Source organism: Corvus brachyrhynchos, unplaced genomic scaffold (genome assembly GCF_000691975.1).
Source record: "Corvus brachyrhynchos isolate BGI_N302 unplaced genomic scaffold, ASM69197v1 scaffold12, whole genome shotgun sequence".
Taxonomy (NCBI): domain Eukaryota; kingdom Metazoa; phylum Chordata; class Aves; order Passeriformes; family Corvidae; genus Corvus; species Corvus brachyrhynchos.
The window spans coordinates 1706339-1732107 of NW_008237885.1; the positions used below are offsets into that span (position 1 = coordinate 1706339).

Sequence of the window (25769 nt, forward strand, 5' to 3'; positions counted from 1 at the left end):
TTTAATCAAGGAAATTGAGGTGGTAAATGAAATTAATCTTGAGCCTTTATAAGCATCTGGATAAGACAGCAGAAATTGCTTAAGCTGGATGGGAGAGCTTATGTTTCAGTGACAAATTTGTCACTTTCTCCTTGTGAAGGGCTTATGAGAATGACAATTTCCTCTCAGGTAAGTTCCACTATGAGGTGCTACACTTCTGCCAGCTAATGGCTGTATCACAAACTCATGGGGGAGGAAAATGAGATAAAATTCGCCACACTTGTAGTTACTGTTAGCATAGAGATGTACAGAGGGATTGAACATGCTGACTGATTTATTAATCACCTTGTTAGTGGCTGTAGCCAGTTAATACAGCGCAGTTAGATATCACAATGCAAGTAGTAATTACTATCAACTACATTCCCAAGTTGCACAAATGCTTTTATTTTACTGACTAGGTACAGAAAAAGCCTGATAAAGTGAATGAAGAGCTTCTTACAGATGGAACAACAGAAAAAAAAGGAAATATGGAATCAGTTACCAGGTAATGCATAATTTGCCTCTAATTCAACTGTTCCAGGACGTGTTTATTATTACTCATAGCAAGTAAATTTTCTTACTTGATAGTGATACAAATGTATGAAAAGACTCTCCAAGGGATTTATAATATAAATAAAAAGGGGGAAAGATAAGCTGTAATGTCTTGTACATCTCCTTTTTTATCCCCTTCTTAATCCCTCCTTTGTACTTCCAGTTCCTCCTCATTTTATCCTTTGGCTGTTACTTTTCATTTTGCTGTGGCAGGGAATCAGTCTCAATGTGAAACTCTCAGCCAGTTATGTCATACTCAGATGTATCAAACTGAACATCAAAATAATGCTGCTTGTCTGCTACTAGACATAATTTATGAAATCTCAAGTAGTGTTTTTACCTTTTTCTTTAAGGTTCAAGTTCTTTAAGTAACTGTAATAAGCATCTCAAGTGTTACATTTCAGGCTAATAACTTCGTAATATTTCTAATTTGCCATTTTGAACAAGATTCAAAAAAGGTTTTCTTCAGTTTTTAGTGGCTTGGGCAATGGTTATCAGTCACAGACTGCTAAAGAAAATAAAGAAAAGGCATAGCAGTTCTACTTTATCTAGTAATCAGTTGGCTCAAGTCGGTCCTGTACACACACATCTCTTGGTAGATCCAGGACTGAGTTCTGTTCTAGCTTTAAAATATCTCATGATAAGGCATCTTGTACCACAAGTACCTACAGACCTAGAATTATATTGAGAGTCTGTTGCTGATTTTACGTTTATCTCCATTTATCCACAGATGGTTTTACTGTTACAATATGATAGAATCACAGAATGTTAAGGGTTGGGAGGGCCCTTAAAGATCATCCAGTCTCAAACCTGCCCACCATGAGCAGGGTCACCTTCCACTAGACCAGGTTGCCCAGAGCCTCATCAGCCTGGCCTTGAACACTGCCAGAGATGGGGCAGCCACAACCTCCCAGGGCAACCTGTTCCAGTGTCTAACCTCCCCTACAGTAAAGAATTTCTTCCTAATAGCTAACCTAGATTTCCTCACTGTCAGTTTGTACTCACATTGACTAGATTCAGAAACCCTCCCAGACAACTATGCTACAGCTCTCAAAAATCTCTTGCTGTGGACCCACATTGCTGCACAAAGGTGCCTCCTTTGGAGAATGATGTTAGTTGATTTTCATTGACTTCAAGCTTCCCACCTCTAATGGGCTGCATCAAAGGATGTATGTGCAGTGATCAAAATCTTATCTCCCTCTAAGAAGGTTACAAGGCCAGAGATCTCTCAATCTTCCAGGTCTTGCCTTTTATCACAGTGGCATTCATCAGGCTCTGAGCTTGGCTGGGCCAAGGAAGCCACTCACCCAGTGAAGTTTATTTGCTCTTCCCAGTGACTCAAGGTTGTGGCTCAAAGGCAGGATTTGAGGCTGACTGTCAGCCTGTTGCCATCTAGGACATTGTCAAATACCCTTCCTTTTTGTCATCCCAGAATGAGAACAATATCCACCAGCACAATGTTCACTACAGGAACCCCACGTGTGCTCTAACATGGGAGTTGTGCACACCACGTTGCCCAAGCATTTTCAAAACTGAGCTGCCCTTCTCCAGCTGACTGCTTTTCCCACGTGACCTTATAGGTCAACCCAGCAGCTTTGGGAGATTTCTGCTTTCTGTAAAGCTTTGCAGAATCAATATGTTCAAGATCCTTGCATCAAACCCTGATTTTCTTTGTTCGCATGTGATGGCTGCATTATAAAAAGCTTGATATTCTTTCAGTCCTGCTATCATTAAATATAAGACATGAGACAAAAAGTCAGGAAGAAAGGAGACAGACTGCTTGGACCTGGGAACTGCAGTCTGTTCAGCCTGTGAGAGTTCAGTGCTGGTTGAGAGGTTGTCTGTCTTCTTTGAAGATGCCACACCATGCAGACAATGCCACTCCACTGATGTCTCTCTCTTTCACCATGCCTGAGTGAAAAGAGTGTGGGTGTCTCAAAAGATTATTCACACCACTTAAACACATTGCAGCCTCTCAGCTATTTCTGAGGTTTCAGCTTTGTATTAGTGGAGTGATCTGAATTCTTTTGAATACATTGGAGATCTGAGACTTGTCTCATTTGCTCTTAAAGATTATGAGGATACTTATTTTTACACTTTCTAAAGGATACTTTTAAAAGGGATATAACCAGAAGAAAAAGTAATAGGAGTGACTCATGCAATCTAAGTGTGTGAGGAATGACTCACTTCACAAAAAATACTGTTGAGGTGAATTTCCAACAGTATCAAGCCATACTGTAACCAATCTGGCTGTGCAGTTCTGAGATCTGTGAAGCAGTGCCTGAGGGAGACTGCAGCCACCATCTCCTCCTGGCTCTGTGTGCTGGAAGGCAGATTAAAAGCCAGTCCTGGTAGACTTACGTATTCAAAGCTAGCAAAGAATGCTGTGCAGTGGAAACAGAAACCTCTGTACAACATACCTCTTATAGGGACAGGAATTGGATTAATTTGAAGAAGAATTCTGCAAGTGTTACAAGAAACACTTGGGAAATCCCATTACCAGAGACCACTGAATGTTATGAGAGTATTCTGGAAAAGGCTACAACTCCTCAGCCTTGTCATTTGCTGTTGGGACAACCCTGGGCTAAATAAGTGATTTGGCCTCATGTGGCCATCTTTTTCTTATGTTCAGTCTTAGAGGATATAGTCAGTTTAACCATTTATGGGGCTGTGCAGACCTCCTTCACTTCCAGAATATGCATTGGTTGTTCTGCTGTAGAATGCATGTAGATGTAGAATGCATGTGGGTGAAGCTTGGGAAACAACTGTGTCCGATTTAAAAAATTACCAGTTTTACAGATATTCTGTCTGTGTGTATTTCTGGTTTGATTATTTTTTTTTTTTTAAACTTTGATAAAACGTGGAATTCTTGTCAAATTTGGGTTTTGTTTGAATGAAAATATTGAAGACTGCTGTAGTGCCATTGTTTGTCCTAAGTGACTGGGTATGATGTGTTGCTCCCAAAAGATTTTTGGTATCATAGGCATGTGCAGTGGAAGTAGAATGTAAGTGTATTTGTTTACTGTAGAATGTGTATTTCTTTTGTGTATTTTCTTATTTCTGATTCCCTATGAACTTAATGGTAATTTAGTAGGATTTTTTTATGCTGAATGTTTACTTTATATAATTATTTATAATAATTCTTAGATTTTCAGAAGAAATTCCAACAGATGTGAAGGAAAAGAAAAGTGATACTCTTAACATATTTTCTGTTGCTTCAGGCCATTTATATGAACGTTTTTTAAGGTAAGGAAAGGTTAAAAGGGAAACAAGAATTTCATATATGAACGTTTTTTAAGGTAAGGAAAGGTTAAAAGGGAAACAAGAATTTCATAGCAATACTCTAAATTCTCTTAGCAATCTAAAGAAACTGACTTTTTAAACAACATCTGAGTGGTAAATTTTCAAAACATTGGAAAGTTGTATACAGTGAGGACTAAATTAATCTTTAAGAACAAAGTGATTCAACATACAGATGTTCAAAAATACCGTTATTCTTTGAAGACAGAAAATGTCTTTCATGTGTGAAGTCCAAACATAAAAGATGAAGTTCAGCCTTTCTGTATAAAGACAAACCAGAAGTGGCTTCATTAGAGTTGTATCTATTTGTGTTTAGTCCAAACTGTGGATTTACTACATGCACATATGGCCTTACTGATCTCAGGGCTCTTTCAATGAGCAGTGATTGCTTTTAAGGAATCCTTAATTGTCTAATTGCCTAATCTGTTCACAACCATCTCTGTTACTTTTATGATCTGAGCACACGTTTAGTGATTTGACTGCTGAGTCATCTGAACTTTGAGCATTGTGTTTCTTTCCTTCAACCACCTTCATAAAGGGAAAGACACATTTACTCTAAAGGAGAAAAAGGGATCTTAAAACATCCTACCTGCTGCTTTCTTATTTTCGAGTTCATTATATCTTGATTTTTAAGTCAGACGTGACCTCATGTAGGGTTTAAGACATTGCTTATCTCTCTGGTTGCACCAAACAAAGGCCATGATAGTGAAAAGTAATTGAACCCAAAATAGTAATTCTTAGTGTAATTCTTACTAAGGATTTTCTGAACAGGATCTGACTTACACTCCGTGTTTTTATTTTCAGCAACCTATTAAACTCAACCAATATATTCTAAAATAATTCCAGGCTATTTCAGTAGCCAAGTTAATATAAGGTAGTAACCATTATTCTAATTTTGTCAGGCACCTCTCTTAGAATAAAACATTTTAATAGATCCACTTTTGAAATTGTTCTTTCTACTATTGCTTAGCCAATCTGGATCAAATAAGGCCATCTCAAAGTGCCCTTGAACACGTGCTCTTTAAAGCTTTTAATTAGAAATAGGTAGAAATTTCTACTTAAACTGGGTTAAAGAAATTTATACTTAGAGAGTTTTAGTACTTTTTAAGTGCAGTTGAAATTTAATGACCTGTGTGTATTTGTTTGTTTATTGTAGACTTATGTTTCCACAGAATTATGATGCTTTCTGTCCTACGTCATACAAAAACACCAGTTAAATTTTGGTTTCTGAAAAACTATCTCTCCCCAACTTTTAAGGTAGGAGAAGAGTCTTCCTCTTTTTTTCCATTAAAAATTTAAGTAATATTTTTAAAATTACAATTGACTAATTATATCATTCAAATTAAATTTTCACAGTGGAAAATGATCCTTGAATCTATTAAATACCAATAGTTTTAAAAGCATTGGGTATAAGGTTCTTCTCTTCTGGAACTCTAAGCCCAGTGATAAATTATAATAATTTATTCTCTTCTGATGAAATGCTTTCTCTATTGGTGTAGCTGAGGATACTGCTAAAACCAAGGGAACATTTTAAAATAATAAATTGTCCAGTCAGTAAGGCCAGCACAGCTGCAGCTGCCCTGTAACATTCACTTCTTTTCCTTTTGAGTCCTTGTGTGTCTCATATATGTGCACCTGATAGTTTTTTGTTCTTCTTCTAGGATGTAATTCCTCACATGGCTAAAAAATATGGGTTCAAGTATGAGTTGGTACAGTACAAGTGGCCCCGCTGGCTTTATCAACAGACAGAAAAACAAAGAATTATCTGGGGCTACAAAATTCTTTTCTTGGATGTTCTTTTCCCTTTGGCTGTGGATAAAATAATATTTGTTGATGCCGACCAGGTAAGAAAAAATAATGGTATATTAACTGTATGAGGAATTAATTCGGGCTTAAATTGATCTAGTTTCATTCTCTGTGGCCATTTTACTCAGCTGTTGGTCTCGTAAGACTGTTGCAGTTATCCAAACTAAACCAGTGGTGTTGCAGAATGTAAATGCAAGAATTTCACTTGTCTTCAGTCATGTGGGCATTAAGAATTTCACTACACTGAGTTGTCCTAAATTGTCTGTGGAGAGAGAAAGGCACTTGGAGAGATGTGTGTGATCTTAAAGGTGCATTTCACTGTAAGCATATTGGAGTGATTCCATCTCTGGGTTGATTGTGAGAGGAATTCTGCACTATGGCCAGAGTCTGAGGTGATTTGGACCTTTTGAATGACTTCTAGATGGCTGAAATTCTTCAAGATAAATTCTGTCTCTATTTTAAATTTGTATGCGGTCCTTCGTTCAGGAATGAATATTGTAAAATATACTCAAAGGCAAAGTGCTGTCTCAGATGAGACATTGAAGAGTTTATCACAAGGTTATTAAAAATATTGGGACAAATTCTAATGTATTTTGGTCCTTTTCCAAAGCTTGAGAATAAATGAAATTTAGGTGTAGCAATTCAGACTGCAACTTTCTGCAATTTCATCTGGATACACTGCCTGGGAACACTGGTTGTCTGTCCTAACTACTGTAATGACTTCTCTGTGCTCCCAAATAGCTAAAACTCTTTTTTACCTCTGATGAATTAGGTAAGTGGGGTTTGATGGAAGAAGGGTTGATTAGCAAATAAAGGGCATTTGTAAAATGTCATTATAACCCCTTTTTGAAAATACTTCACCATTAGATACAAGGATTTTTCAAATGATGCAATAATTTTGGAGCGCCCAAGTTGGGTAACACATAGGAAGGATTCTTTAGAAGGGACATGACTGGGAGATTTCTAAAGTTATGTTTCTTAATTAAGGAATTTAATATTGGGCAACCAGAAACACTGGTCTGTGAATTAAAAATATATTGCCAGTTTAATTTAATTTGCTCAATAAATGTGTTGCACAGGTGACCACTGTTAATAATATAGTAAACTTTTTTTTTTTCTTGAAGAATAATTTAGTAAATATCTCCCATTGGAATACTTTATCTATACCCCACTGTTGTAGTGTCTCAGGGGTTTTTTTTAAATTAAACTTTGTGAAGCCTGCTGCAATACCTACCCTCATATGCATACCTTGGAAACAGTATGAAATTATAAAAATAAACATCATCTTACTTAGATTGTGAGAAGTGACCTGAAAGAACTCAGAGACCTAGACCTCAATGGAGCTCCCTACGGATACACTCCTTTCTGTGACAGCCGCAGAGAGATGGATGGCTACCGCTTCTGGAAATCGGGATACTGGGCATCACACCTCGGGAAAAGGAAATACCATATCAGGTAGGATCACCCCTTACACACTTCCTGTACATTTGACTAAAAACTGGATGTTGGTGCTGATCACTGAGGCATTCAAGAGCCGTTCTCAGTAAGAGATGAATAAGGCAGGAATTCTGATGACATATTGATTTCACTATCTTATGGTAGCTTCAGCCACTTAATAAAGAAAAATATCCCTTCAGGATGGAAACATGTTTTACTTCCTTGTTACTTTTATTACTGTTATCAAAAAGAAGGTGAAACCCCAGAAATCTTAGTTCTTTTTTTTTAATCCTTTTAGTGCCTTGTATGTTGTGGATCTGAAGAAGTTCAGGAAGATTGCAGCTGGAGACAGGCTTCGGGGCCAGTACCAGGCTCTTAGTCAAGATCCAAACAGTCTGTCAAATCTAGATCAGGTATATATGGCTTTAAGCATTTTTGGGTCTATTCTCTTTATCTTTCTCAATATGCATGGAGTATCTTGTATCTCAACATAAATGTTATATAATTCCAAAACTATTTCCCATTTACTGCTGTTTTAGCCCGTTTTCAGGTGTGCATATGAGCACAGTTCCGAAAACTGAACACTGATGATTATTTTTAATTTTAAAAATGAGGAAAAACCCCAACATACAGGACTTTTCACCTTTATTTGTAGTTGTCCTGTGTGCATTTGTGTTCTTCTGATAACTGTATATTCTGATAATGGTAATTATATTCTTGTTTAGCAAGAGCTTGTTTCCTTTTTCTTCTTTTTTTCCATTAACGTAAATTTAATTTTCCTTTGTAAGCTAACTGCAAATGCACTCTGGTGGTGGCTGTACATGGTCACCCTGGGGTGGATCATGGAGTTTGTCTCACTTTGAGTGAACTTCAGAAGACTTCAGAAGTGAAATTGTCCCTACTTTTGGTGTTTTCCTTGTGGAATTACTAAAGCACAGAAGATTTTTACCTGCCTCTAGCAGCAACAGGATCCCACAGTAGCAAAGCCCACATTTCTCAGTGCTTTTCCACACCCTTGCTCTCCGAGCAAGTTTCTCTTACATAAGGACATTATTGCCACTCACATGGTTCTTTTCCCAGAAATGAAAGTAAAAACTGAAAATAGCAGTTCTTATGATACTGGACAAAGAAAAGTGGAAATACAACCACACTAAAAACTCAAACTAGACTGGACACCTGGAGCTGGAGCAGCCTTTAGCTGAATGTTGAGAGCAAAAGGCTGATTTAACAGCAACAGAGTTCCCCTCTTTGTGGACAACAGAATGGATTACTGGCCCTGATCACCCATGCAGAGTCCTGATGTGATAGAGCTGTGTGTTCCCCAAACACAGTCTTACCCACATGCCTTTCAGAAAGACCTTTTAAGATTCAGAGGTTACAGGGTTTCCACCATAATGCTGGTTTTCAGAAAATTGGTTTTATCCAAGTTCTCAAAATATGAAAACTTCTCATTTTAAGATTCTTATCTTTCCAATTACAGCATTAATACATGATAGCATAAAACTCTTCTAAGACTGTTGGATCAAATCAAAAGCCACTTGAGGACCAGATGTTAAGGTAGCTAAATCTTGGCAGAATGGAATTGGAATCACTTTGGAAAGTGAATATTTCAAAGTAACATTTTCGTAATAATCTGGTTTGACTGTATTGATAGGAACTACTTGCTGTCTTTGTTGCCACTTCTTACACAAAATACAGCAATGCTGCTGGAAATACAAACCACAGTGCAATGTATTTGAGACCTGGAGAGCTTTCATCCACTGCTAAGGATGCATTATGACTCTTATTACTATTTTCATTTTAAAGACCTGTCTGGAGTGCTCACTGCCCTTCTCAAAGAAGCAGCAATCTCAGCTCTCTGCTAATCTGCTGGCAGTGCCATCTTCATGGGTGGTAGTTAAGGTTCTTAAACCACAAAAGAGAAGTAGATAGAAGGGAAAATGGTGATTTTAAATGCCAAGGAGAATAAGTATAGAACTCCTAGGGAGAAAAAATTACACATAATAAAAACTAGACTTCCAGGACAGTAATTTTGTTCAGAGGGTTTTTTGTATTAATTCTTTTTTTGTTTACTTGAAATGCTGAAACTAACAGCTGACTTTCTACTTTTTACTCCATGTAACAATTGTTAAATTCACAGCTTCTAAAAGAAGTGTAGTAACTCAGGAATTGCGATTTCATTTAGAATGTCAGAGAGGCACAACAGAAAACCAGTCTCTCTTTTTTTGGAATTGAAATGGTGAAAAACTATTTTTGATCTTCCAAAAAGTAAAAGTTTTTCAAAAAATAAAGCATTTCAATTAATGTTGGATGTCTTGGCTCTCTGTGTACTAATATTTGATGAAATCTTTCTGCACTAATGTCTCTATTTGAGTGAAGTTATTGCTGCATTATGAAAGATGTATATGTGCTATTTTATTCTGTCACGTTTAGCAGTGTGAACTGGCAGAACAAGATGTGACTAATACTTTATTATTCTAATGAGACATTTATTTTAAAATATAATGTAAGGGTAGCACATGTGAGGGAGCTTACAAGTGGACATACCAGTTATGACCCCTGTTGTTTGTAACTCTGGCCCCAGAGTATGTGCAGTGAGCGACTGCCTGAGGTTGTTCTCATTTACAAATGCTGTTCCCTGCATTCAGCCAGATCTTGGTTCAGAGGCTTCATGATGAGACTACCTGACTCTATGTAATAAAGGTCAAAAAACCCAGAAGTAAAGTAAGGAACATAGCCAGAACAGCAGTTTAAAAGCTTTTCCTTCTCAACCTCATGTTTCTGGAAGCCATTTTCCTAGAAGTCATCTAAATTTAAAGTAGTGGCGTAATTCTATATTATTTCTTTTTTGAGTTGTTTGTTTTTAATTTAAGGAAAGGAAAGCTGGTTTGAGTTTTGCTTTTTAGTAGTATTTATAGTATGACAGGCAGTATCTGAGCCAGGGGTATCAGACAGAAGTATTGCTCATGTCAAGCTAAGGGAGGACAGACTTAAGGACCAGAAAAAATTGCTTGACAAGTGAGATGTGGAGTTGGCCATCAAAATGAGCATGACCAAATGTTGAATCTACTTGGAAAAGAACTGGGTGAGCACTTAGAAGGAAATGTAAGAACAATTTGCAGAAATGGTAATAGGAAAAATACTTTTAAATAGCAGCTTGATAATCAGTTACATTACATTCAATGCTAATTTATGATTTTATGAAATTTGTACAGGATCTTCCCAATAATATGATTCATCAAGTAGCCATTAAGTCTCTCCCTCAGGAGTGGCTTTGGTGTGAAACCTGGTGTGATGATAAGTCCAAGAAAAAGGCTAAAACAATAGACCTGGTGAGTTGATCCTGACTTAAATGAGTTCTATTGATTAACAACTTTGCTGTGATTTCTGGGGCTTTTGAGGTTAAGTGTATGTCATGTCATGAAGGCAGCAGCCTTGCTGGAAGGCACTGCAACACTCCATCCCTTCCCCTGAAACATTTTCTCCTCTGAGATCTCTCCCACTTGCTCTGTACAAGTTTGCTTACATTAGAGCTGAAGACTGTACCAAAGAATTAAGTATTGCTGTCTCTTAACTGGACAGGATTGAGGCTTTTCATGCTCATACACATATTCGCCTTATAATTTTTCCACAGTCAGCCAAGTTACTGGGACTGTGAGGAAGTGCTGTTACCTGTCTGGGCATTTGTGAGCTCAATCGCTCCCCATATAGAAGGTTCCTCCAGAGCCCACTGACTTAACATTATCATGGTGTTCTTGGTCTGTTTCATTGCTGTAAACAGGAGATAAAGCAAAGCTTAAAAAGTGTAGTGCTCAGGAGACTATCCATGTTCAGGAAGAAGAAAGTTTCTTTCTTTGGGGATAGAAACAGAGAGAAAATTCTTCTTCCTGTCATTATTTACCCCATCCCATTTTTCCCCCCATTTTGATTTTTTGACAACACACACACACACAGTTTGTGATGCTTTAGATACAATTTGGAAGAAAAACAGGTAGTTGGGACTTGGTGTGACTTTTCAGTATGTAAACAGTTTTGTTTTCTTTGTGTCTTTACAGTTGTTAAAATGAGCTTTGTGCACTAAAGGCTGGTGCTCTCTGTTCAAAACCTGCCTCAGGGTCAGTTTCAATATACTAATGTGAATCTTGTATCTCCCTGGGTAACTTTGTCTAAATCTTAGTAGTGTTGTGCTATACATATAGTCAGGAAAAGAAAAGTATTTACAATTCATTGGAGCTACATTCTCTGAAAAGGTGTTATTTTCACATTTGGTTTGTTTACATCTAACATGTTTTAAACTTTCAGTGCAACAACCCCCAAACCAAAGAACCAAAACTAAAGGCTGCTGCCCGGATAGTTCCTGAATGGGTTGATTATGACTCTGAGATCCGAAACTTAATACAGCAAATTGAGAGAGAGAAGAAAAATCTAACGTCATCATCTCAGAAAGGTAATTTACATGCATATTCAGCTGTTGGCTTTTAAAAATTAAATATTAGTATAGTTGAAATTAAGATTGGGGTCAGTAGGCACAAATCTTGTGTTTGTGTAATTTCCCTTGCTCTTAGAGAAATGGTGTGGGGTTTGACAGTCATGTGATGCTTCTTTACACAGGAGTTACACTGAGAGGACAAAACCTCTTGTTTCATGCCAGAATCTAAGAGAAAGTTCAGTGGGGTCCTGTGCCTGGACCTCAAACACAATGTGTGACCACCAGTCACACATTTCAGCCACAAATATTAAACAAAGCACATTAGCTTAGACTTCACTTAGATACTCTAAAGCTCATGTCTATTAAGCAGTAGGGAACTGAGTATTAATTTGCCTCTGCATCTCTCACTGCACGCTTATCTACCCAGGCCTTTTTGCACTAGACTAAATTCTATTTGGATTAGTTTGAGGGGATTTGGTTTCTTTTGTTTGTTTGGGTTTTTTTTGTTTTGTTATGTTTTGGGGTTTTCTTAACTAAAATTGTTTTAAAGTGAATTAGTTAAATAGCATGAAAAACCTAGACAAACAAAACCCAAAACCAAAAAATCCAAGTCCCACTTGACTTCTTGGAGTGATGTGAAACAAAATGAAAAGATGATCTCAGCTCCCAGGGTTGAAGAAAAAACTTAGCAGATAAACATTTAAAAGTTTTGAGCAGAGGAACAAATTCACTTTTCCTAATAAAGAATTCTTAGTGGGTTTTACTCTTTGTGAAAGCTTACAGTCAGTTTGTAGCAAGGCTCCACAAATAAAGTCCCTGTTGCTCAACTGACTAATTAACAAAAAATGGAAAGTAAAGGGCTTTCTCAACATTTTACAAACCCAGGCATTGTCTTTATGTAACTCTTTTTGGTGTGGTTTTTTTCCCTTTGGTTACAGGTCTCAAGCACGATGAACTTTAGCACAGCCCGTGACCAGCAATGGTGACAGCTCCAGAGTCTTCTGGGAAGGACTGAACGGAATTTACAGCTGTTATATTGGCACTATTTGCAACATTCTTTAATGTGAAGTCAAATATTTTATAACTTAAAGTGTTATTTAAAACATTTTAAATGCAATACAAAAATGGGAAATCCACCGGTACTTGGGGGTTTGGGGTTTTTTAACTAGTATGGAGCAGCTTTCCCTGTTGCTTTGCTTTTCTTTTCCTTCTTTAAAGTACAGTTTTCCCAGAGGAGTATGAAGAAAGATGTGTTCAGCATTGTCAGTCTGGGGGAGGACACACACACAATGAATATGTACTTGAAAACTGTTTTATGCATTAGGCTGATGTATTTAAACATCAAAAATTTTGATTATATGCCCATAGTTTTGTCCCTAGAGAAATGCTGTGGTCACAAAGAATTTCATAAAAGGTAACGTGTGTCATTTAGACTACACAAAGATAAGTCCACGTGGGAGCTAAAGCAGGGAATGACACTTCCCATTTACTATGCAGGATTACTGCACTTTTACAGATTTTAAAAACTAATTTTTGATTCTTAGGCTCCTTTTGGCCACTTGAATAGTGTGTGATAAAATTCCATTATGGTTTTGGTTGAGGTGATTTTCCAACGAGCATCCATTGCATCAGAAGGTCAGTACCTGAAAGCTGCTTTTACTCACTTTTGATTATCATCATCCTGTTTCTAACTGAAAGTAAAATAATAAAATACATGAGTATTTTTTGACTATCAGTGGTGTCTCCTGTAATTTTCTCAACCTGTATTCACAAAACCGTTGCTTTAATGGGATACTGACATTTTGATCCCAGAAAAATTGCAGGGCAAAGTTCCTGCAATACACATATTTGAAAATGGGGAATTTGTGTCTTAAACTGAAATCTAATGCCTTAACTACAGACCCTGTTCTTCAGGCTGTGCTGGTTTCAAACTGGGATTGGATGAGACCATACATTCTTCTGAGAACAACTTAATGCAGTCTTCCAGTTTAAATGCTTGGAATTATAAAAGACCAGGTAATTTGCACTAAGTGGGTGAATCAGCAATGAGTTGCACATTATTTCCATAGCAGCAAATAACTGAATAAACAATAAGAGAAATGAAGCCTATTTTGTATCCACTGTCATTGTCGTCAGGTACTGGTTATTTACAATTTCTTACTGTAAGAGCAAGTATTTCAAATCCCATGTTGCTGGTATTTTTCAAGCCATTTTACCAAGTAATGTGAGACATGCAGGTTTTTGTACAGCTTACTGTATTTTTTGTTTCACCTTTATGTATTTTAAACAGTTTTAACATGTCACATACAGATTTTTAGGTGCCTGTTGAGGGATTTCCTTTGTATGAAGTACCCAGTGGGGTACTTCCTGTGTAACCCAATAGCAACAGTCACTAAAGCCTAATGTCAGTTCTCTTTACCTCTGTCCCATTTCAGTGCAGGAGCTGTTTCGTTATCCTTGTCCTCTTAATTACATCAGGGCATCATGCAGCAAGTCAAATATATTTGAACATGAACTTTAAGTTGGTATTTTTATACCACAGAGATGGACTTGTAATTGACTCAGCAGATACCTATGCACTACTATAAATTCCATGCATAACAAGGAAATAACTGATTCTCCATATCAGAGGACAAAAACCCCAAACCATTATTCAACTGTTTATTTTATTTTCAAAATATTTTTCTAAGCTTATACTTCCACCCTGCTGCCTGACTCTGCAGCAGCATTTCACATTGATCTGCCTTGGTATTCCATGCTTGAAGCACACATTGGAAAACTTGCTTTAGGACAGAAGTTAAAGGTTCTTTAAGAAACCTTAATTCTCTTTAATTATGATTATCTGTGTGAGAGTATTATGCAGTATAAAAAGTGGTTAATTCATGCACTGATTTCATGTTCATTTTCTATAGCTTCTTTTTAAAATTGGATTACCTCTACTGGCTTTAAAAAAAGAAATAACTCTTTAAATACTATTTCCTTGAGATTACTGGAATGGTTAGAATATAATTTTATAAATGTAATTTGCTGGAGATATTTTGAAGATGTAAAAGGTTTCATGCAATTTTCTACAGTGTTTTATATATTTGTAAAAAATGTTCTACAGTATTTCTTTTTTTCTGCATAAAATACTACTTTCAAAGAAAGCTCTTTTTTTGAGATATAGAATGGTTTATAAAATAAGAAAGGTCCCACAACTACATTCACTACTTTTTAAAGCAGCACTTTGAGTCATTAGCATATCATTATATTTTTAATACTAAATCCATGGATTGTATATGTTGTACAAAATATTAAAAGGTACCACTGGAGAAAAAAGATGATTATTCTCTGTTCTCCCTTTTAGTATTACACAATAACCATTCCTGACTTGGTGAACAGGTCCAAAGCAAAAGAATGGCAGCAAGTCCTCAAATGTCTTCAAGCTGTGAGTGTTTTTGCAGGGAAGCAACAGCAATGTTCAGAACGAGGCATCTGCTGTAGGGTGAGGTGTTGAGGTGCAGAGAGAGCTTATTTTTTATTTCCAGTCTCTGTGCTCTGCCCTGTGAAAGGGAACATATCCTGGTTTAGAATGTTGCCAAAACATGGGACAATTCAGTAAATACGCAAAGGAGTATTTAAACTATTCCAATGAAGGGATTTTACAATTTATATTCCTATTACAGTGTCTTTTCTATGTCTTGATCTTTTTGCTATTAGCTGGTAAGTTAAACAGAAAATGAACAAACCAGGCATTAGTGCAGTATTGTTGATGAGCTTTAGGATGAAAAGTATTTCTCAGTAAGGTTCCTTTTAACCTGTTCCCTGAATCAAGTACTTTCCTTCAGACTTCATGCAACCATAGGATACTGGATTGGAAGGGACCTCAAGGATCACCTGCTCCAGCCTTTTTGGCAAAAACACAGTCCAGACACAATGACCCAGCACCCAGTCAGGCAAATTTCAGTGTCCAGCACTGGGGAATCCACCATTTCCCTGGGGATATTCCACGGACTGGTTGTTCTCGTGGTGAAATCAGCATTCAACAGCGCTTCTACAGGTGCTGTACCTGACTTCTATACATCCAGGGTTCTCTTCCACACAGAATGTGGCTGCTGCCTCCTCCTCCCCTGCCTGCAGAACTGCCCTGTGCATTTCTGCACAGCTCCAACTTCAAACCTGGAGAGCAGGGTGAGGAAAGAAGGGAAGACAAATACATAGCAGTGCTTTCTTGTCATCATAAATATCTTTATTGTGAAAAATACCATAAAATAATTCCCACAGTTCTAGAAAAAACAGTTCTTGCTTTTTAGATTTATGATTCCATATAAAGACATTTTATAATTTGAAACATTTGATAAATCTCTGGCTAGTTTTACTTATCCTTCTTAAAACATGAAACTGCTACTTAGTGATTTGCTGAGGGCAAAAAAAAAAAAATTATTCTCCCATTTATTTTGTTACAGCTTTATGGATAAAAGTGTGGATTACAGAGCAAACAATACCTTACAATAAGGCACTTTTAAATACAACTAACCTGCTATGCTATCGTGGCTAGTTTCCAGCAAAGCTCCTATAAATCACAGCCCTAAACAGAAGGATAATTCTTGTTCCAAACGCTGGTCTGAAAACTGAAACAATAACAAGCTTTGTTTTTTCTGCATATGTCACAAGTTTGAGCTCTTCAGTTTGTAATTCACTTTGAATCTCTTTAAATACTGATCAGTTATTATACCAGTATTAAGCATGTACCAACTATGCTCCCCCCACCTTCATTTTAAAACAAGTTGGAAACTAGTTTATTAAAACTGAAAGAATTCCACAAAGTTTGCATCTACATACAGCCAATTATGGTAACGCTGCTTCATGCACATCTCAGGGTTGACAAACTACCGAGACATTTACTTCAATGTTCAGTTACTGAACATCATTGCACTACAGACACCCACGAATAAATAAAAAGGCGAGTTCAGCCTCCTTGCGTGTCTCCTGCACCATTAACACTCAGCAGGGTACCAGCGCTTCATGTTCCAGAATCACGTCAGGAAATGCAGCGCCAGAGCTGGAGAGCCTTGCAAGGGAAATGGTTTTTTTTAACATTACTTTGTCTGTGTTTCCAGAACACTTCAAAGCCCTTCAAAACAGCACTGGGGTGGTAACACTTCCTGTAAACAGCAGCTGCTCAATACTAGGAAAGCCTTGTTCCCCACTGTCACTTTTTGCTATTGTTTCCAAGAACCTGTCTTCCACAGAAGGAATCTGTGAACAGCAATCATGCATTCAGCAATCAGCATCTACTGACTACATTCAAGCCTTTTTGTTCTTAAAATGTAGTTTTCCCATTTCCATTCATTCATTTTCAAAATGCACATGGTCCTTTTTTGTTCCTGAATGCTCCCGGTGTACAGCAGAGCTGTGCTGCTGCCTCTGAGAAACAAAGCGACACTGCTCCAACATCAGTGCCTTGGATGAAGAATTTACTCATGAGGGAACATCTTATTCCTTCTCTAGAAGAAAAAAATTAAACCCCAGGAAACAATTCTCTCAGCTCAAGCTTTTAAAGCTGCTCAAGGGCAGTCCTTTGAAAGAAGACTTATTCCCAGCACTCCCCCGGCCCACAAGCACAGCTGTCTGTGGTCTTTACTGTGACTTCCCGCAGCCCAGCCACTCCTGCATGTACAAGAGCAGACACATTGCTCACGCGGCTCATTCAATACTCATGTAACAGCAGCCCCTCAGGGGCACAGGGCTGACAAGGGCTGCAGGGGGACACGGGACAGCCACCACTCACAGGTACCTGCCCAGCTTTAGGTACTGCCAGCAAGCAGCAGGTGCAGAGGCCAAGCCCACGGAGCAGCAGGTTCCTCACTGTGCAGTGAGTTCCTGTGTCTGAGCCCCAGCCCCTCAGAGCCATGCCAGCCTCTGAACAGCCCTGAGCATCCCCAACAGTTTAAGCAAAAACGTTTCCAACAGGTCGAAAGCACAAGCTGAACTTGCAGAAAGTCATTCAACTTGGGGAACATGCAACAGTGGAGAGTGGGATGGTTTTGTATCATAAATTTTTAGATACCACTATACAAGCTCCTCAGTTTGAAGATAAATTTGTGAACACTGACCTTTAAACTGCTGTTGAAAAACACTTTACAAAGCCACATGGCCTTGCAATTATGGTGGTGAAGTACTTGAGGCAGGAGCGAAGGGTTCTGCTTCAACAGCAACTTCATCTACAGTAAGAAAAGCCCCCTTTCAGACTGAAGGCCTTATTTGCCAATATCATTTGTTTTACTGAGGCTGCTTAGGTTTTCAAGTGCCAGGAGTTGAAGCGAGAGAAGATTCCTATCAACTGATTATTGTTTTCCAGTTAAAATCCAATCAAGAGAACACTGACAAACTGTAATTCCTGCATTCCAAGAAAATGGCTTCTGATGAAACTCAGTAATTATGTCAGTAATTATGACAGATGCAGTTACAGAACGAGAAGACTCCTCACTCCTACCAGCTACAGCCCTGGTAACACCACACAGCGCATTCACACAGTTGCACCAACTACACCAAACCCATTTTAAGTACGTGCATATAGAAGAAAAAATAAAAACAGACTTTTGGCTAGTGGGAAGCGAATCCCTGTTTTTGCACACAGCTGTCTCTGCAGTACCTTGCACATAACATAAAATTACTACAATTTCATGTAGTACTAACTCCCTGTTGTATCACTCAGCAGAAGAGAAGTTGTATTACATGCTAAGGCTGGAGTTAGTATTAATTAACTAATATTCCTGCAGTACACTTGCCTCACAAGCTGTCTCAGTTCTGAGTTTATGTACAGAACTAACGAACTGCTGCAGAATCAGGGAAATGTCACATAAAATTTTCTGCTCAAATCTCAAGCAGGTATTTTGTTAAAGTGCAAACTACTCAAAAATCATACCTAAATAAACACCCCAAATCACATTCAAAAAAGAAGTGTTTTGAAAAGCAAGTCTTTCCACCCACCCCCACCTCACTGCTGAGGGTTCCACCAAGGAAATCACCCCAATTAATTTCAGGTTAGTGAACAACAAAGTGAGCAGGTATTTCAGATACAGGTACTCCCAAGCACTCTTTTTCCAGAGCGATTGTTGCAACTGGTTCAGCGCGCAGCCTCTTCCCCACCTCTGTCACTGCCAACGCCAATCCAGCAGGTGGTCACTTGGGTTTCCTCTTAAAAATACTGGGAGATGGATCATTCTGCTGAGCACAACCAACAGTTTGTTAATGTAGAGACTACTGTAACTACCCTTGCCATGTTTATTAGGCCCCAATCCAGAAAAATATTTACATGCATTTTTATCTTTAAGCGTATACTTGAGTTCTAAATTTAAGTGTTGTCCTAAGTAGCATCTCACTGGTTTTTCCATCCATAGGAATAAACAAGTCCTGCATATCCACAGCAAATACATAGGCAGCACAACCCCCATCAGTGTGAGCTTGTCAAGCTCACCACAAAGTAAACCCAATGAAAGTAAAAAAGGAGCTTTCTTCTAGTGCAGTAAGACTCTGGGTTAAGGACAACATTACAGAAATTATGATTTTGGGTCTTGAACTGAGAGACTTTTTATTTTTCAATGAATTAAGTAAAAAACAGCAGCAGCCACCAGAAACAGTCTTGGCTCTAACTGAAGTGAAATTTGAATGTAAATGGTCCTCCTCCAGAACCAAAGGGGTTGAATCCTTGCCATGTGTTCCAGTTCCTGTGGAAAGGGTTGTTGCCGCCCTGCTGACTCTCCGCGTCCAGTGGGTCCTCTCCCGCATCAAACTTCCGCCTCATTTCTGGAGGAAACAAAACCAGGGTGGAATCATGGCACAGTAACAATGGGGTTTTCCTGGAATACTTCAGTTGCTGTTATAATCTAAATGCAGTTTGTAATAGCACTTGAGGCAGAAGGAGATGCACATATCCTTTATATAAGCATATCCGGAGTTTGTCAATCCTGGAAATCTCTACAAGATGATATCCCTAGAAGAGACCTTCAAAATATAATTTTTATTTCATTTTAACAAAAGTCACTGAAACATAGTAATTCCAGATTTACATGACTTCATGCAACAGATTGGATACAAGTATTAGTGCACTGCTTTCTCAAGATGGGTAAGGGCAGAAAGCAGCATAGAAGCTGCAGTGCTTCTTATGACTTACACTTGTGTTTTGACCTTGATGCAAACAAAGTAACTAAAAAAATGAAGGCACTGCATCATTACCTGGGTCAGTGAGGACTTCTTTAGCAGCTGCGATATCGATGAATTTTTTCTCTGCTTTCTTCTTTTCTTCCTCACTCTGGAAGTTATCAGGGTGCCACTGGGATGCCAGCTTTCTGTAAGCTTTTATGATTTCTTGCTTTCGAGCATTTCTGGATGAATAAAATTACGGTAACTTCATTTTCTGATTGCTTATATGCCACACACTAATGAAGTTTAAAATAAACACTGAGACACTAATTAAGGGCATCAGGAAAGTTATGAGGTGCTGTTAACCTTCTGCAAGTGGCACTGAAGATTCTTTACACAAAACAAAGGAAGCAAGTTGCAACCTTAAACAAAGGTTCCTCACTTTCTCCTTCACCACCTGTTTACTTCCCTCGGAAAGATGCTACTGCCAGTGACTCCCCAGAATACAGCTGTCAGTCTGAGGAATTTAACATCAGGTGAACAACAAAAAACAGAGATCAAATTAGTTCACAACTGGAAGGACAACCAATACTAGTTCAGAACTTTGTTTGCTCCTCATTAGCAGGGGAAGCTGTTGGTTTCTCAAGGTTAATGGCAGAAGGATTTTTGATACCTTTCAGTCTGCCACAATTTTTTGTTACTTTCAGCAATTCTTGGCAGTCTTCATTTCTTCCCCAACTAATTCACATGACTCAGGATCTATACTAAGAATTTCTTCCCAAATAATTTATTTCCTCTCTTCCTGCTGTTGTTTTCCATTCTTTCTAAAGGAATTGTTAACAAATGCTACTTTACAAGTTGAACACTAAAAATTAGTACAGCAGAAGAGTGAAGATAGAAAGATACAGAACAAAAATTAACACTCAGCAGAACAAATTCAAGTGATCAACCCTAAACGTACTGGTTTAAATAACTACCTTTCACATCATCATCTCTGGAATTAATAGCTCACCTTTTTACTCCCAGGATTTTATAGTAATCCCTCTTCTGTGATTGCTTCAGCATTCTCTGGGCACGTTCCAGCCCTTCCCGAATCTGCTGGTCATTTTCACTATTGGCTTGAGCAGTCTCATAGTCTTTAATAGCTTTTGTAAAAAAGTCAATGAAAAAAGGTTACACAACTCTACAAACTTCCATTTAAAGAACTCAACAAAACTGAAGATTTGTTATTACCATATATAAACAGCAAAACTTTTGTTTCAACTTGACATATTTTGGGGTTTTTTTCTAAATTAGAAAACCTTGGAATGGAAGAAATTCATGTTCACATATGCATTAGGTGACTTTCTTTAGGTTCATCACACTCGTGGGAAATGAAAGAGAAGGGTGGGTACCAATGTAGGTCACAACATTCTCTAGATGTTACTTCAGTCACAAGGATGAACATAATGAGCATCTAGGACTGGGAGGAGGAAAGAAACGAAGAAGAAAAATTCAGCAATTAATACTTGAAAAGCCCTCTGCACATTAGTCCCACGTTGTTGTTCAACTGAAGGATGAATTAACCAGAGTCTTTAATATTTATTCTTCTCCCCCAGTCTGTACTCAATCAACACAATAGAAAGTCTCTTCCTCTTTAGTGACTATAAAGACAGATTTCAGACTACCACTAAGTTCACACTGTTAGCAAAAGGCAAATATTGTGCTTTTTTACACCTCTGCATGCATAATATGCAGACAGTTGTATTTTATGGGTTTTTTCCCAAGGCATGCTCTCACTTTTATTTCAAGAGTTGCATTTCTCAGAAATGAAAGCAAGAGAAGAAATTTTTAAGAAATTTAAGGTCTACACTTCTTTAAGTAAATTCTATTATTATTGCAAGTGCTTAACACACCAAGTTTATATAATCTTTAATATCAAAATTTATCAAGGAAGCAAGTTGAAGTCTTTAATGAGACTGCACTTCTTTCACTGTTATAATCCTCAAGGTCTCATTTGCAGATCCAAGTCTCTTCGGTTTCTCAAGTTACACAAAGTACTTGCATCAGATTATTTCCAAGCAGATGCTATTTCTCAGCAGGTGTTACATTTGTTTTTCACTGTTTCTGAGCAAGACAGCAGGAAGTGCTAATGAATTTGTATTACCCAGACATCTGATACCACCACAATCTTGTTTCAGTTACTGAAAAAAAAAATTATTCCAAAAAGTATTGCCAGAGCCCAAACAATTTCCTAGGCTACTACAAACCAACCAAAATTTCTATTCATTTTCACATCACAGGACACTGCCTTTGCTGCTTAAAGAATTTTGCCTTCTACTGGAATTTTTAATAATTTGTCCAGTCATTAAAAAAAAAAAACCAAAACAGGAGTGTGCCCAATATATGCCATCAAAACTAATAAAAGCAGTGAAAATGCAAGGATTTCATTATGCTGATTTACTGCTCCAGTAATTTTAAGCACCACTGAACTTAATCTGCTTCAGTAATACTGGGAGGTGCCAGCACAACATCCTGCCAAATGCAGGTCAGATTGCTCGGCCTCACGGAGCACCACATCACCTACAGCACCATTGTGGGAAACCTGCTCAGGGGTCAACCACTTGCCATGACAGTATCGGATTTCCCTTCTTTTTCTCTTAATCAGCTTCTTTATTTAAGAACTATAAGCATTAAGCACAAAGGAAGGTGTTTCAGTGCTGCACACTGCAGAGGGAATTCATCCAGTACACTCAGCAAGTACACACTGCACTTTTGCTCTCTAATTTTGACTGCACACTACAGTGCAGGGATTTTCATCTTTCAGAGGGCTAATTGCTCTCTCCGTCTGCGAGGTGAGGATTGGAAGCAGGTGGAACAGGATGGCAGCTTCACGACCACAAGAAGTTTGCTATGAAGCCAGGAAACTTATTACTAATTCCTAGTATGTCAGGTGAGATATTTAATCAAATATTTTGAGCCATAATTTCTAAAAGCAGTAGTACCTCACAAACAAACAGAAGAGCCACTGCTGCTTCTTACCAGCCTGATGTTTCAGAAAGCTTCCTTTCATGCTGCTCTGACATGAAAGGAACAACTACTTCCCAGTGTCATTTTCAACTTAAATACTTCAGTCAAATCTAACTCTCATTATTTCAATACAAGAATCTTCATGATCTCTCAATAGGTAATTACACTGTATCTCTAAAAAACTTCACTGGTTTTGGTATCTTGCCTGCATTTTTAAAATGGAGACAGATTAATTCTGCATGTGGAATGATTTGATTACCCATCAAAAAATCCCGAGTAACTGCAGACAGCCTACATCCATGCCAAGACTGTTACAGAAATAACAGAACCAGTTTATGCTCTTACTGAAACCTCTACAGTAGTAGAGTGGGGAGGGGAAAAAAAAGAAAACAGAAAAAAATCAGTACGTTGTGACCAATTTTGAAACAGCAAGGCAGTTTTTTTTCCTTCTTTGACAAAATTTGTGCTCTAGGCAGATAGACTCCTGTACTTACGAGGTATGCCAAAAATGGAGTCATTAAACATCTGTCTCTGTAGACAAGCCCTGGATCTCATGTGATTATGAAGTAATTAAAACCATTTGATGAACTCAGCTATACATAGTGAACTGCATCTTGAACACTTAACAATAATTGCCTTCAAAGTTCTGAATTACAAGTACTTTGAAATTTTCCTACCTTTAACAGGAAAATAGGTGCCTCCAAGCTTGAAAAATTTTTTCAGGGAAGAATGAGAATGAGTTTGCCCCTTTAAATATAAGACTACAATTTTAATTGCTCTAGTGTCCTCCACAGCAAAGAGAAATCAGCCATCATTTTAGTGCAGTTAAAACTGAAGGATAAATGAAGACACCTTCAGGCAGATGAACGTTAATGGGCTGTAATGCTGCTGATGAGGGCTCTGCTGGAAGGCAGAGTGTAACCACAACCACCTCACTGCTGTCAAGGGCAGGAGGAAGGCACGGGAGATGCTACAGAACCTGGAGAAGCACAGTTCTGCTCTAGCAGAACTTGAAACCAGGCTAGGCCAAGGCCAGCAGGCTTGACACAAGAAATAACCTCTCCCAGATCCCAGGCACGTCCTCTCTGTTTCCTTATATCCTGTAACGGGGAGGCATCTGCCCCAGCACAAGATCAGGTTGGCTCTCCGCATTTGTGCGGAACTTTTCTTCCCTCTAATTTGCAAGAGTTGAGTCACTCTCCCTAGAGGTATTTAAAAGTGATGCAGATACGGCACTTGGGGACATGGTTTAGTGGTAGACTTGGCAGTGCTGGGTTAATGGTTGGACTTGATAATCTTAGAGGTCATTTCTATCACTCCGTGTAATAGGATGCATTGTACAGAAACTCCATATGGAAAATGCAGCCTTCAGGAATAGAATCAGTTTGCTCTCTGAGCAACTTCTCCTTCTCACGAAGGAGAAGCAATGGCTGTTAAGTTCCTCTGCCCTCAGCACATGCTAGGGAATAGAACAGCGTTATTTCATCCTGCCATCTCAAGACACAAAAATGAAGCTCCTAAAACGGATTTACATCACCCTAACTTTAATTACCTTTTACCTCTAAACGCAATTCTCTGACATTGCTGATTATATAAAACATGTCTGAGGTGAGTAAGCTGCGCAGTCTCATAAAACATCCTGAACACAGTCCACTGTTGTAAAGACAACTCTGGTGTAGATAAAACAAGTACATTCCACTTACACTAATCAAGACAAAATTACCACCAAGTATTTTTGTAAATCTGCAACTACCAGCGCTAATTAAGGATAACACAGTGTAGAATCAAAAGTGCATGTTAAAGAAAAGGCTTTGAAACACTGACTACATTTTGAACGTCCACAAAAACATACGTGCCAATGGCATACAACTGTACCTTCCTCATACATGTCTTCCAGCAAATAAGCTTCTGCTCTGTCTTTCAGGGCATTCACATTGGTTGGTTCCAGCTGCAGAACTTCTGTACAAAGTTTGATGGCTTCTGTAGCCTGCTGATTCTAGAGAGGCAAAAGTAAAATAAAACTCATGTAGTTGTGGGGGTTTTGTTTTGTGTCTGTCTTAAAGACATTTACAGAGGGAGATAAGCAGAATTACCTTTGATAAGCAGTGACAGATCCTTTCTTTGGCACGAGTAGAATAAACTGTGACTTCTGGTTCAGTTTTCATTACAGAATCATATTTACTGATAGCATCTTCATACCTGTTTAAATCATAAAGCATAATATCATGAAATGTAATCACTATCTTAGGGTGTTGCGATTTATTTTAAAATTCTTAAAATTCACATATTTTCCCATTCTTCTAGCAAAAGACCTTCACTTGAATAGCCTTAAAGGCAAGGTGTGAAACAACAGAATGAAGAAAACTTGCAGGCACTTCAAGAATTACATCCCCATTCCCTTTTCTGTGCTGTGATACAGAAGAGCAGGCATTAGGCGTGTCAGGCTTATGCAGAAGATAACGACTGCCATCTGTCACCGTGCACAGCCAAGAGTCTCCAGATTTGCCTCCTGTCCAGCATGACTCTGAACTTCAAAATAAGCATCTCCTCCTCTGATAGCTGAGATAGACCCAGTCTGGAGTCTTGCTGTGAGCACTGCACTATCTGCACACTACAAAAGGTACCTATTCAGTTGGACTTGATCTTGAAGGTCTCTTCCAACCTAGTGATTCTGTGTGTGATTCTGTGTATTCACAGAGATACAAAAAAGCTCCTTATGGCAGCTTTACTTAGGCATGTTTTCTCCTTTTCTTCTTCACAAGTCACATCGTAAAGCGTAATTTTGCTATGAAGATCTCAAAATGCTAAAGTTACATGGTTTGAGCAAGAAACAGATTAGAACATTTACCTAAAAATGCAAGAGGGAGATTGAACCCATGGGTTGCTACAGGCTGGAGAAATGCAAGCTCTCAGACTCCTTGAAACTGTGCTGATACTGGCTAAGTAAGTGAAAAGAGTCCCAACAGACTTCTGGCTTAGTAAAACTGGCATCAGTTGTGCTTATTCACATTCCTGATGTACTTCATTTAAAAAAGCCACCTTGACAATGTCTAAATGATTTGTTAGGGATCCTTACAGCTGGATGTCATGTGCC

General features: G+C 38.3%; 2 protein-coding genes across 3 annotated transcripts in view; one reads left to right on the top strand and one right to left on the bottom strand.

The window, feature by feature from the left end:
• The window catches only part of UGGT2 (UDP-glucose glycoprotein glucosyltransferase 2), a 79879-nt gene extending 66602 nt beyond the window's left edge, over window positions 1-13277 (top strand). For both annotated transcript variants that reach the window (XM_008632420.2, XM_017732631.1), the window contains 9 exons: window positions 438-523; window positions 3718-3816; window positions 5043-5127; window positions 5532-5714; window positions 6971-7131; window positions 7412-7526; window positions 10329-10445; window positions 11416-11560; window positions 12481-13277. In XM_008632420.2, the coding sequence (XP_008630642.1) occupies window positions 438-523; window positions 3718-3816; window positions 5043-5127; window positions 5532-5714; window positions 6971-7131; window positions 7412-7526; window positions 10329-10445; window positions 11416-11560; window positions 12481-12503 (1014 nt within the window). In that variant the 3' untranslated portion in view covers window positions 12504-13277. The remainder of the gene's footprint in view (window positions 1-437; window positions 524-3717; window positions 3817-5042; window positions 5128-5531; window positions 5715-6970; window positions 7132-7411; window positions 7527-10328; window positions 10446-11415; window positions 11561-12480) is intronic.
• Window positions 13278-15745: 2468 nt separating this feature from the next.
• The window catches only part of DNAJC3 (DnaJ heat shock protein family (Hsp40) member C3), a 30524-nt gene continuing 20500 nt past the window's right edge, over window positions 15746-25769 (bottom strand). Inside the window, exons 8-12 of the mRNA XM_008632405.2 lie at window positions 24769-24874; window positions 24551-24671; window positions 20679-20811; window positions 19760-19908; window positions 15746-19330 (exon numbers count right to left, since the gene is read on the bottom strand). Coding sequence (XP_008630627.1) covers window positions 19173-19330; window positions 19760-19908; window positions 20679-20811; window positions 24551-24671; window positions 24769-24874 — 667 coding nt within the window. The 3' untranslated portion in view covers window positions 15746-19172. The remainder of the gene's footprint in view (window positions 19331-19759; window positions 19909-20678; window positions 20812-24550; window positions 24672-24768; window positions 24875-25769) is intronic.